Source organism: Amblyraja radiata, chromosome 34 (assembly GCF_010909765.2).
Source record: "Amblyraja radiata isolate CabotCenter1 chromosome 34, sAmbRad1.1.pri, whole genome shotgun sequence".
In the NCBI taxonomy this organism is placed as follows: domain Eukaryota; kingdom Metazoa; phylum Chordata; class Chondrichthyes; order Rajiformes; family Rajidae; genus Amblyraja; species Amblyraja radiata.
In genome coordinates, this window is record NC_045989.1 from 8,753,913 (window position 1) to 8,767,685 (window position 13,773).

General features: G+C 44.0%; 1 protein-coding gene across 8 annotated transcripts in view; it reads left to right on the plus strand.

Moving 5' to 3' along the window:
• akap13 (A-kinase anchoring protein 13) overlaps positions 1-13,773 on the plus strand; it is a 394,804-nt gene that overhangs the window by 184,101 nt on the left and 196,930 nt on the right. For all 8 annotated transcript variants that reach the window (XM_033050598.1, XM_033050601.1, XM_033050602.1 and 5 more), the window contains one exon: positions 12,137-12,207. In XM_033050598.1, coding sequence (XP_032906489.1) covers positions 12,137-12,207 — 71 coding nt within the window. The remainder of the gene's footprint in view (positions 1-12,136; positions 12,208-13,773) is intronic.

The following is a 13,773-nucleotide window of genomic DNA, read 5'->3' on the forward strand; positions in this document are numbered from 1 at the left end:
GAAAACCCACGCTGGTCACGGGGAGAACGTACAAACTCCGTACAGACAGCACCCGTAGTCGGGATCGAACCCGGGTCTCTGGCGCTGTAAAGCAGCCATTCTACCACAGCGCCACCATGCAGCCTAACTGTCACACATCAAGATTACATCATCCCTCCTTGTCAATGGCTGATGGATAAATATTGTCCACAAAACAGCTCTCCATGTTCTGATTACTTCTATGGATCCTGCTATTTACACCTGAGACCTAGCTTGTGGTTTTATCCAAAGGATGTTATCTTAAACAATCCAGTGTTGCACAGAGCTTTGGAGTAGGAGCTATGAGTCCGGATACTCACCACACAGAGAGCAGAGAGTGAAGAACTATCTGCCACGGCTGCCCCATACAGATATGGTGAATGCCAAGGGGAATTTGAAAAGTGGGGGTGATAATACTTGCCCTTATTTGCCTGGAGGTGTTCACCATCCATTGGGAATTCACGTGTGGTAACTGACCAAGACTCAACCAGCCCCTGTTTGGGCCAGCTTGCCTTGTACTATTTTGTTCCTCCCTCCTCATCTCTGAATGCAGTGTTTCATTTTTCCCAACGTCCGTCCACGGTTTGCAAAGTGCAGGAGATGGTGTGTGTGTGTGTGTGTGTGTGTGTGTGTGTGTGTGTGTGTGTGTGTGTGTGTGTGTGTGTGTGTGTGTGTGTGTGCGTTTGGCTGTGCGTCTGTCTGTGCGTGTCTGTCTGTTCCTGTCTGCCTGTCTGTACGTGTGTGTGTGTGTGTGTGTCTGAGCGCGTGTGTCTCTGCATGTGTGAGTGTTCCTGTCTGCGTGTGTGTGTGTCTGCGTGTGTCTGTGTCTGCCTGTGTCTGTACATCTGTGTGTCTGTGTGCGTGCGTGTGTGTCTGTCTGTTTGCGTGTGTGTGTGTGTGTGTGTCTGCGTGTGTGTGTGTGTGTGTGTGTCTGTCTGTTTGCGTGTGTGTGTGTGTGTGTCTGCGTGTGTGTGTCTGCGTGTGTGTGTCTGCGTGTGTGTGTGTATAAACCATTGGACAAAGATGGATAGAGAGCAAGGAGATGTTGGTGTTTACGTAGATAAGCTGCATCCCTTGACTTCAAGTTATGAGAGGGCACATCCTTGGACAGGATCAACTGGGAAGATAGTTTGAAATTTATTGTTGTGAATGTTAAATAATGTGAAGCCTTCGGAAAAGAGGGCGTGTGGGTGTGAGATGTTAGGGTTCCTGCAGCAAGCAGAGTTTTGTTTATAAAAGCACAATCCTCCTCCAGTTTAAATTCCATTTTGGAGGACCAAGAAACCAAGAAGAACCAAGAATCACATCTATACTGACTCCTGGAGGAGAAAGCCCACCAGTCCCATTTACCCTGCTCCCCGCTACCCTCACCCCCTCCCACCTTCCTTCCCCTTACCCCTCCACATCCAGTCTCTCGAGTTGACCACCAACACTCCTCTGATTCTCTTTGCCACTAACTACACTGAAGGTGTTGCTTACAGCAGCCAATTATTGTGCTGTGGGAATTGGGAAGAAACTGGAGAGAGAGCTGGGAGAGTGTGCCAAGTGTGCGTGCTCTGACTGTGGCCAAGGTCAGGGTAACATTCAATCCTGGACTGCTGCATCTTTCCACGGCCCTTGCAGTACTCCCTCCCAAACTGTGTGTTTGATCAGGGCTTGGTTTCATGGGTAGATACATAATGCTTTAGTAACTCAGTGGGGCAGGCAGTATCGCTGGTGAGAAGGAATGGGTGACGTTTCGGGTCGAGACCCCTCTGCTCCCTGCACCACACGTTAAGCTGGAACCTGTTCATTCTTTGTACCTCGGCTTGAAAATTGCCGATCCAAAATTAATCGACCCGAAACGTCACCCGTTCCTTTTCTCTAGCGATGCTGCCTGTCCCACTGTGGTGTTACTCCAGCATTTTCAGAATCAATTTTATTCGCCAAGTATGTTTGGCAACATACGAAGAATTTCACTGGCCAGGTCAGTCATACAATTAAAAGCAACAGACTCAAAAACACATTTTAACATGAGCATCCACCACAGTGACTCCTACACATTCCTCACTGTGATGGAAGGTGAAATAAAGTTCAAGTTCTTCCTTTTGTTCTTCCTCGTTCAGGGGCCTCGAGCCCTTCATTGATGGGACGGTCTTGACTCCCGTAGCCGGAGGCGTTCGGGCCCTCCGCGTCAAGGCGTTCAGCTCCTGCATCGGGGGGTTGTCAGCTCCCCGCGCCGGGCGATCAAACCTCGTGTCGGGGCTGGTCGAACCTTCTGCGGCGTTGGATAGATTTTGTATCTATCTTCGGTTTAAAACAGCATCTGCATCTTCCTACACACTTGTTTCATGGGTGGTTGGTTCACCACCTGGTACTGATCCGTATTGCTCCATTTCAGAGGTGATATGATTCGTGAGAGCTTGTTCTATCTGGTTATTTAATAAAGCTACTGGGCGACCTACAGCAGCCATTGATCTCCTGGTGCCTGCCAGTCTGTGACTCCAGGGCCCTATGTTTAGCGGTGGAGGAGACAATATACAGGCAACATGTTCTCAAACTGCTACCTGCACCACACGTTAAGCTGGAACCTGTTCAGTCTTTGTACCTCTGCTTGGAAATGACTACTCAAGGCACACGGGATTAACACCTCCAGTCTACTGTTCTATTAGTTAGAGGCTGTAAATGTTTAAGCCGCAGTTTTATATCCAGTCTGTGTTTAATCAGTGTGTGGGGCTCTTTGTTTTGTTTTGCTCAGCCGGCCTCTTTTAAAAGTTAGATAGAAATTGGAGTGTGAAAACATTAGTGGAATTTGGAAAAGAATTAACTTGGGAGAAGTTGCTCAGCTTGTCTGTTCGTGTTTGTCTAACCAGTATCTGCTGTGTGTTTTGCTCCTTGTTTTCATTGATTGTCTGCGCTCGATCAGTATTCATGGTGTGTGTGACATCTGAATGCAGTGGTAACCAGAAACTAGACTGGCATAAATACTGCAAGGCTCATGGATGCTTTACTGTGTGGTCAGAGTGCATAATTTAGTGGATTCTTCAACAGTTTGACTTGGATTATTAATCTGTACAAGACAGATGAATCGCATCAAGGCAGCTAGGGAATTCAACTTTATTTATTTAGTCTGGCAGGATGGCCTCCACCTACTCCTGGACTATGTCCCCATGGATGAACACCATCTCCCAGACAGTCACTGATCTCATCGCCTCTGCCGATCTCCACACCACAACCTCCAACCGTCCAGCGCCACAACCTTACACTGCCCGTTAATAGGCACAAAATGCTGGAGGAACTCGGCGGGACAGGCAGCATCTCCTGGGTAGAAGCAATGGATGACGTTTCAGTCTCGACCCGAAACGTCACCCATTCCTTCTCTCCAGAGATGCTGCCTGGCCCGCTGAGTTCCTCCAACATTTTGTGTCTATCTTCGATATAAACCAGCATCTGCAGTTCCTTACTACACGTTTCATACTGCCCGTTTCTATATCCAAAATCTACAAGCAGGATAATCCTGGCAGACCCATTGTTTCTCACTGCTCTTGCCCCACTACCTCCCCTTCAAATACCTCTATTTGAACTTGTCCAATCCGTCCCCACCTGCATCTGTGACAGCTCACAAACACTGTCCAGTCTGCAGAAGGGTCCCGACCTAAGCCATTCCCTGTAATTCCCTTCCCAGACGCTAACTGACCCACTGAGTTCCTCCAGCACTTAGTATTTTGCTTAAAATGTATTCATCTGGAATTAAAAGTTATCATCAGTAATGATGACCATGGAACTGCTACATTGATATAAAAACGTACTTGATTTCATACAGTCATACAGCATGGAATCAGGCCTTTCGGCCCAACTTGCCCACGCCGATCAACATGCCTCATCTACCCGAGTCCCACCTGCCTGCGTTTGGTCCATATCCCTCTAAACCTATCCTATCCATGTACCTGCCTAAATGTTTCTTAAATGTTGTGATGGCACTTGCCTCAACTACCGGCAACTTGTTCCATGTACCTACTGAAGTATTTACATTGGTACCATGGTATGGCTGAGAGGTAGAATTGCAGAGAACTGGCCAAATCTCGCCATAAATTGTAAGAGTACAACATTTTTATTTTAAGTGTGGCCAACCTACTTACTCGTAACACAGTATTAGTGTTAGGCCGAGAGATACAATTGATGAGCAAACATCTGCAGTTGCTGGCATTCTGCATAAAAACGGAAAATGCTGGAAATCTCTCCTCAAACTGTCTGCTCTGCTGAGTATTTGCCATAGTTTCTACATTTATTTGTTAGAATGGTAATGTATGCAGTGATAGACATAAAATGCTGACGTTTCGGGTCGAGACCCTTCTTCACCCATTCCTTCTCTCCAGAGATGCTGCCTGTCCCACTGAGTTACTCTAACATTTTATGTCTATCTTCGATTTAAACCAGCATCTGCAGTTCTTTCCAATACACGATGTATGCAGTGAATCAGTTTAAGGACAGTGTCAGTTCTAACGTTTGCAAATGTCCAACAGGGAAAGAAGTTCTCCATCTTTCTCCTGGCTGGTCAGATGCATCTCCAGACCCACAACTATTGTTGCCTCTCGCCAGCCTGCCTGCGGTGATTATCTCACTAGTTATTCAGTTTGGGCAAGAAATGGGACATTTGCAAAAACCTTTTGCATTGAGCAAGAGTGGATAAGAACCTATCCTGGGAAGGGATGGAAATTTTTTTGACCTCAACAGTCAATGAGATTGTTGGTCAATGGTTTTGTTTCAGAATGGAGAGGATGGCAGATCGGTGGTTAACTAAAATTCAGCGGAAAGCCAATTGAAATAATGCCTTACCTTAAAAGTGAAGAGAATAATTGTGCCTGCATTTCTATTTATGGGGCAGCCTGGAAAAGGAAGTTTATTTGCAGTGTCCTGCAGGTTGAATCAATAAATATCCACAGGATGAGTGCATTTCCTTAACTTGAGAGCACTGGAGTCTTTGAGCAGCACAAATACAAACTGGAAATACTGAGAGCACAAAGCAGCTTCTCAGGCATCTTGTCGGGAACAGTCTCTGTAATGTTCAACAGTAACTCAATTACACCCGAGTGGCTCCGCCTGATCTGCCCATTTGTGACTGTTTTTAGAAATATGCCGGATTTGGCTTCTGCAGTTAAAATTAGAATTTTTTTTTAAATTAAAAAAATTGAATTTTACCAAGCTGGTGTGAACATTAACGTTGAACAACAATTGTTTCAAATCGCTGCACCAAATTCCTTTAACAATCTACAGAGTATTGCCGGGGAAGATAATAAGTCTAATTGGTCAGCTTTTGTATTCATTTTGCTTTTATTCCTTGTTTCACTGCAATTTTTAATTTCTATTAATCCAGATTTTAGTGGTCTTCTAGACACTTGTGTAAACTTAGGAAATTGTTTTGGAAGGAGACTGTCTACAAGACTACTGTGACAGCACTTCCAAACCGTGTGTGTGTGTGTGTGTCAAGAGTCAGGGGTATTTTATTGTCATATGTACCAAAACAAAACAATGACATTCTTCCTTGCAGCATCACAACAGGTTTGTCTGTGGGACCCAAGTCATCTCCATCTGTTCAACATCTACCAGTGACAATTAGTTTTCCTACAAAGCCACCTGGTGGTCATGTTCAGTTCCACACTCTCTGAAATTCTTCACTTCGCAATGTTGCCCTCTCAAGTTCCCCTCTCAAGGAATGCTGTGTTGGAGAGGGATATGAGATTGAAAATATTATCTTTCCACTAAAATTGTAATCATCACGGCATAATCGAGGACCTGCGGTCACTCCCTCTTCTCCCCTCGCCCATCTTGCCAAAGATAGGGACGTGTGAAAATACAAACGTCCAGATTCAGGAACAGTTTCTTCCCAGCTGTTATCAGGCCATTGAATCATCCTATCAACAACTAGAGAGCGGTCCTGGGTTATTATCTACCTCATTGCAGACCGTTGGACTATCTTTAATCAGATTTTACTGGACTTTATCTTGCGCTAAATTTTATTTCCTTTATCATGTATCTGTACACTGTGGACAGCTCGATTGTAATCATGTATAGTCTTTCCGCTGACTAGTTAGCACGCAACAAAAAGCTTTTCACTGTACCTCGGTACACGTGACAATAAACTAAACTAACGGAAGAATGCTGTAGGAAGGAACTGCAGATGCTGGTTTTCACTGAAGATAGACACAAAATGCTAGAGTAACTCAGCGGGACAGGCAGCATCTCTCAATAGAAGGAATGGGTGACGTTTCAGGTTGAGACCCTTCTTCTGAAGAAGATGCTGCCTGTCCTGCTGAGTTACTCCAGCAGTTTGTGTCTATAGTGCTCGCCATAATGTTTGGGACAAAGACCCATCATTTATTTATTTGCCTCTGTACTCCACAATTGTAATAGAAAAAAAAATCACATGTGGTTAAAGTGCACATTTGTCAGATTTTAATAAAGGCATTTCTATACATTTTGGTTTCACCATGTAGAGATTACAGCAGTGTTTATATATAATCCCCCCATTTCAGGGCATCATAATGTTTGAGACACAGCAAATGTCATGTAAATGAAAGTAGTCATGTTTAGTATTTTGCTGCATATCCTTTGCATGCAATGACTGCTTGAAGTCTGCGATTCATGGACATCACCAGTCGCTGGGTGTCTTCTCTGGTGACGCTCTGCCAGGCCTGTATTGCAGCCATCTTTAGCTCATGCTTGTTTTGGGGGCTAGTCCCCTTCAGTTTTCTCTTCAGCATATAAAAGGCATGCTCAATTAGGTTCAGACCAGTTGATTAACTAGGCCACTCAAGAATTGACTATTTTTTAGCTTTGATAAACTCCTTTGTTGCTTTGGCTGTATGTATGGGATCATTGTCTTGCTGTAAAATGAACTGCCAGCCTATGAGTTGAGGCATATATGTGAACTTGAGCAGATAAGATGTGTCTATACACTTCAGAATTCATTATGCTACTACCATCAGCAATTGTATCATCAATGAAGATAAGTGAGCCAGTATCTTCAGCATGCCCATGCCATAACACCCTCACCACCGTGTTTCACAGTTGAGGTGGTATGCTTTGGATCTTGGGCAGTTTCTTCTCTCCTCCATACTTTGCTCTTGCCATCACTCTGATATAAGTTACTCTTCATTTCATCTGTCCACAAGACCTTTTTCCAGAACTGTGGTTGCTCTTTTTAGTACTTGTTGGCAAACCGAAACCTGGCCATCTTATTATTGCGGCTAACCAGTGGTTTGCATCTTGCAGTGTAGCCTCTGTATTTCTGTTCATGAAGTCTTCTGCAGACAGTGGTCATTGACAAATCCACACCTGACTCATGAAGCGTGTTTCTGTTCTGTCGAACAGGTGTTTGGGGATTTTTCTTAACTATAGAGAGAATTCTGTCATCAGCTGTGGAGTTCTTCCTTGGTCTGCCAGTCCCTTTGTTATTAGTAAGCCACCAGTGCTCTCTTTCTTCTTAATGATGTTCCAAACAGATGATTTTGGTAAGCCTAAGGTTTCTCAGTCTCATAATGGCTTCTTTGACTTTCATTGGCACAACTTTGGTCCTCATGTTGATAAACAGCAATAAAAGTTTACAAATGTGATGGAAAGACTGGAGGAAAGACTAGGTGTGAGAGCTCTCTTATACCTGCATTAAGGCGGCAATGAAATACACCTGAGCAATTACAAACACCTGTGAAGCCATCTGTCCCAAACATTAAGGCACCCTGAAATGTGTGGGGGGTGGGGGGACTATGGATAAACAAACACAGCTGTAATTTCCACATGGTGAAACCAAAATGTATAAAAATGGCCTTCAATAAAACCTGACAATGTGCACTTTATCCACATGTGATTTTTTTTTCTATTACAAATCTCAAATTGTGGAGTACAGAGGCAAATAAATAAATGATGGGTCTTTGTCCTAAACATTATGGAGGGCACTGTATCTTTAATGGAAGAATGCTATCTGTGGACAAGTTTTCACTAACATGAAGTCAAACCACATTGCTTTTTGCATGTCAACCTGCTAACCTTTTTGATCATGTATCCTGTTTAGAAATGAACGTTCTGTTTTTATAACTGTGATGTAGGCCCTCGGGAGTTGAGCTGCTTGCTGGGATTTGCCTCACCCTGTTTTGTCTTCCCTTCCTTAACAGGGGAGCTTGTTCTGTGTGGATGTGGCGCTTCTCTTCAGTTCGTCCATTTCTCATGTTTATCTCAAGCCAAAGCTGCTCCCATTCTGCCCAGAACTTCAGCAAAAGATCATAAGACATAGAAGTAGAATTATTATTTTTTAAATTATTATTAACATTATACTTATGGGCGCCTTTCAAAGACTCTCAAGGACGCCTTACAAAATTTAATAAGCAGATTACAAGACATATAAGCAGAATAAAACAATAACAAAATAGTAGTGACATCAACAACACACAATTCAAAGAGAGAGCGGCGGCAGCTACTGGCGCCAGCGTTCACTCTCCCTTCCGGCAGCCATCTTGGGGACAAAACAAACAAAACACCTTTTAACATTTGAACATCCACCACAGTGACTCCTACACACTCCTCACTGTGGTGGAAGGCGAAATATAGTTCAAGTCTTTCCCCATGAGACCAATAGGCCCACCGAGTCTACTCCGCCATTCAATCGTAGCTGATCCCTCTCACCCCCATTCTCCTGCCCCCATAACCTTTGTCGCCCTTAATTATCAACAACCTATCAATCACCGCTATAAAAATACCCAATGATTTGCCTCCACAGATTGTAAGAATGGCAATGAATTCCACAGATTCACCACAGTCTGGCCAAATAAATTTACTCCTCATTTCCATTCTAAATTTACGTTATTTTATTCTAAGGCTGTGCCCTCTGATGCTGGACTCTCCCACTACTGGAAACACTCTATCTAGGCCCTTCCTTATTTGGTAAGTTTCAATGAGGTCCCCTCTCATCATTTAAACTCCAGCAACTACAGGCCCAGAGCCATCAAATGTTCCTCATATGTGAACCCATTTATCCCTGGAATCATTCGTGTAAACCTTCTCTGGATCCTCTCCAACACCAGCAGATCCTTCCTCAGATATGGGGCCCAAAACTGCTCACAAGTGTGGCAAATGTGAGATGGCATTGTCCCTGTGTTGAATCACCTCATTGTCTGAGGTGTCCACATGGTATGTCTTTTTTTTGGCTCTCCCAATATTATCTTTACAAACACTGGCTATAACATGGGTCTCGCTGTGTTCAGTGGAGGTACGTGACAACGTTTTTTGCGCAGATATTAACCCAAGTAGCATCAATTCAGATACTGCATGTGGCAACAAAGTGCGTAATACAACCTTGCATCTATAGCTGACTTTCTAAAGTTCATCAGTCCCTGTGTTGAGATTGTAATCTCTTGCATCTGTCAGACCAGTTGGCAACATGCTTGACTGGAAGATCCCAGCTGACTTGCAATAAACTACTCAATAGGTTGGGAAATTGTTTTGGAAGGTGTCCGTCTACAAGACTACTGTGACATCACTTCCAAAATAACTATTTGGCTGTGAATTGCTTTTGGATATCCTGAGAACTGAAAACGTTTCAAAGTCATGGACATTTGTTCTTTCCATCTGTTGTAACAGTGGAAATGTATGAGAAGTTCAAGTTCAAGTTCGCGTTGATCGTCACTTAACCAATTAAGGTACAGTGAAATTTGAGTTACCATACAGCCAAACTAAGTGAAAAGCCACAATACACACAGCCACACAAAATAAAATTTAACATAAACAACCACCGCAGTGGAATCCACATTCCTTACTGTGCTGGAAGGCAATAAAGTTCAGTCATCTTCCTCCTTTGGTCACCCGTGGTTGGGGCCTTTGAACCCTCCACAGTTCGCCGCTGCCGACGGTCCAATGTCCAGGCACTCGCGTCGGGATGATCGAAACTCCAGCGTCGGGATCGATCGGAACACTCTGCGGCATGGTGCTCCAGAGTCGGACGCTTCTTACCTGAGACCGCAGCTTCACGGTGTTAAAGTCCACGGTCGGAGCCCTTTTACTGGCGTTCCTTGGCAAAGGATCGCAGACTCCACGATGGTAAGTCCGCGCCGCACCTGCGGCTTGAAGCTCCGGGACGGTCTCCAGGAAAGGCCACGCCACTTCACGTTGTAGGCCGCGGGGGGGGGGGGGGATGGAGATGCAACACGGAAAAAAAACTGCATCTCCGTCGAGATAAGTGGCTGAAAAAACAGGGAAGGGACGAGACAGACTGTTGGCAAGGTGGCCATCACGGACGCCACCCAGTGGAATGAGTGTGTGTGTGGATAAAGCTGTGGTGCCTTCATAGTCCTTATTCAGTCAACACTATTTTCTGATCTGAAATGTACATAAAAATGTAACAGGAGTTTCGAGAACCAGAGGCCATAGGTTTAAGGTGAGGAGGGGAAAGATTTAATAGGGGTAAGTTTTTCTCACGGAGTGTGGTGGATGTATGGAACTAGCTGCTGGAGGAAGTAGTCGAGACGGTACTATCACAATGTTTAAGAAACATTTAGACAGGTACATGGATAAGTTCATAAGTTCTAGGAGCATTCGGGCCATCATGTCGTCTCCACCATTCAATCATTGGCTAATCTATCTTTCACTCTCAACTACATTCTACTGTCATCGCATAATAACCCCTGACACCCGTACTAATCAAGAATCTGTCAATCTCCACCTTAAAAATATCCATTGACGGCCTCCATAGCCATATCTGGCAAAGAGTTCCACAGATTCACCACCCTCTGACTTAAGACATTCCTCCTCATCTCCTTTCTAAAGGTACGTCCTCTTATTCTTAGGCTATGGCCTCTGGTCCTAGACTCTCCCACTAGAGGAAACATCCTCTCCACATTCACTCTATCCAGGCCTTTCACTATTCAGTAAGTTTCAATGAGGTTCCCCCTCATCCTTCTAAACTCTAGGATGGGTATAAAAGGATATGGGCGAAACGCAGGCAGGTGGGACTGATGTAGATAGGACATATTGTCCGGTGTGGGCAAGTTGGGCCTAAAGGCCTGTTTCTGACTCTGCGAGATGTTGAAAAACTGAAACAAAGACAGAAAGTGCCGGAAACACTCAGTGCAGCGGCATGGCACAGCTGATGGAGTTACCACCTCTCAGTGCCAGATACCTGGGTTCAGCCTGGCCTCCAGTACTGTCTATGTGGAGTTTGCACGTTCCCCTAAAGGCCATGTGGATTTCCCTGGGTGCTCCGGTTTCTTCCAAAGTTGCAAAGACATGCTGGTTAGGAAGGTTAATTGCCCATTATGAATAGGTAAATGGTTGAATCTGGGGGGAGATCAGGAGAATGCAGGAAGAATGAAACAAATAATGTAAAAGAGGGATTGAAGGTTGGCATGGACTCGGTGGGCCTATGTCGCAGATTTAACACTCATCAAGAAATTCTCTTTCGTTCCTTGCAGTTCGAGTTGCCAAATGCAACCTGTGATGCAATCAGTCAGTATGTTCTCTACCGCATACCTCTACCGATGCCTGACCTGAGTTACTCCAGCACTTTGGGTCTAACTTTGGTATAAAACAACATCTGCAGTTCTTTGTTTCTGGGATAGTCTAACTTGGTATTTTAAGTATGGACAAAATGTTATTTTAAGTAGTGGGATAAATACATGGGGGAGTTGGGATAGGGTGGAGGTGGTTGGGGGAATGGGAACACTCCCCTCCTCCATCTTGGGAAATGTTTGCATTAAGCAGAAATAAAAGGCTGGGCTGGATTAATATCACATCTTAAAAGGTATCCTCTAATGATGCAGCACGGCTTCTGAATTTAACTGCAGCGTAGACCTGAGCTACGAGTTCTGATCTCCTCACTACATCCTTGACTTGGTAGCTAGAGTGTGGTACAGATTTTACATGATGCTGGATGTAACTTATTGATGGAACTGATCTAGTTTGATGAATTCTTTAACGTTTTCATTGTACAAAGACCAAAAAAACTGTGATCAACATGTTTTGCTGATGCAATGTTGTGTAAGTACTTCAGAGCCATGAATGTCAGTGCTGGATTGCGTTTCATTTTCCGTGCTTCTATTTAACACATTCATTCTGTTGTCCAAAATGTAAATGATGGTTCTTTTTCTTATTACAGAAGAGTCACAAGAAGATGAAGTTGATAACATTCAGAAGCTGCCAGATCTTGCTGACTCTGTCTCTGAGATGGTAAGTGGCCCTCACATCAACACACACATCAAGTTGCAAGTCTGTCTTAAGGGACCAATGTGATTTAATTGTTATTTTTGTTCAGTATGTATCATCGTTGTGAATTCCACAGCTGCAGACCTGAAATTGGAAAACCACAAGGCTTAGGAAAGGATGAAGCCAACAAAAATATGTGGACATGTTAGGAATTCCTGTTTGCACACAGTAACTTCACCAATCTACAGCTCAGCATATCTAGCTGCCCATTCATCTTTATTGCTGATGGAACAATTGGCTTCTTATGCTAAAAAATGCCCAATTAACAGTGAGATTTTCCTTTTAGTGCTTAGTGATACAAGATAGTCTGTGTCCTTGGATCCAATTGTACTGGCTCCTTTGGATGGAGATATGTTGCAAGTTACTTCAAGGTTCCAGGATTCTGTGTGCTAATCACAAATGTTTTAACAATGCAAATAAAGCACTGAAATTGACCACTTGTATACTCTACCTTCATGGGACGTTTTTGAGTCGGTGTGGACTGATATGCTGCTGCCTGGAATCCATGTTGTATCTCGTTTTGAAAGTCAACTATTGTAGAAACATAGAAAATAGGTGCAGGAGGAGGCCATTCGGCCCTTTGAGCCAGCACAGTCATTCATTGTGATCATGGCTGATCGTCCCAAATCTATCATCAATAAAAGTGAAACGAGCAGTTAGGTGCTGAACCATAAATCATTGAATATGCCACCTTGTGGGAGCTGTATTGGTGAAACCGCTGCATGCAAAGAAGAAACTGATCACAAATTTCCCTGTCGTTCTAGGCTATTTAGATATCTTTTGATCGAACCAACCTTCCCCAAGCCTTGTTGCTTTCTAGTCTTTGCAAGACTTGCCTCTTTTAATTTGGGTCAATGCTGGTGTAATTGGAAATGGTTGGTGCTTTTGTTTTGTATACAAAAAGGCCGTTCTGCTGCGTAGCATCGCAATGAAAGCATTGGAAATGTTCGACTCCATTTTACACAGGCAGTTCTACGGTGTGTTGAGGAAGGAAAGCTGGTGATCAGTTGGTGAGTCAGGAAAGGGAATGGTACATGAGAAATGGAAACGGAGCTGAAAAGGAAACGATTCACAGGATCAAAAACATTCCTGAGAGGAAAGTGAACATAACAAAACCAGAAAAAAATGGAAACTCGTTATAAGGCCTGAATGTGGGTGTCTGCATTCGGTCAAGAGACGGGCGAAGATTAGTCTCTGTCATAGCACCTGGCAAGACAAGCTTAAAAATCTGCAGATTCTTGATTAGTACAGATGTCAGAGGTTATGGGGAGAAGGCAGAGAATGGGATTAGGAGGGAGAGATGGATCAGTCATGTTTGAATGGCGGAGTAGATTTGATGGGACGAACGGCCTAATTCTACTATACCTTATGAGTTTATGAGCTTATGCTTGAAACCTGAAATAAAAGGAGAAATAGCAGGAAGCACTCAGTAGGTCAGGCAGCATCTACGGAAAGAGACACAGAGTTCTCGTTTTAAGCCTCAGACCCTTTTTCAGAACTGGAAAAGAGAAAAAAATCAAGTGGGTTTTC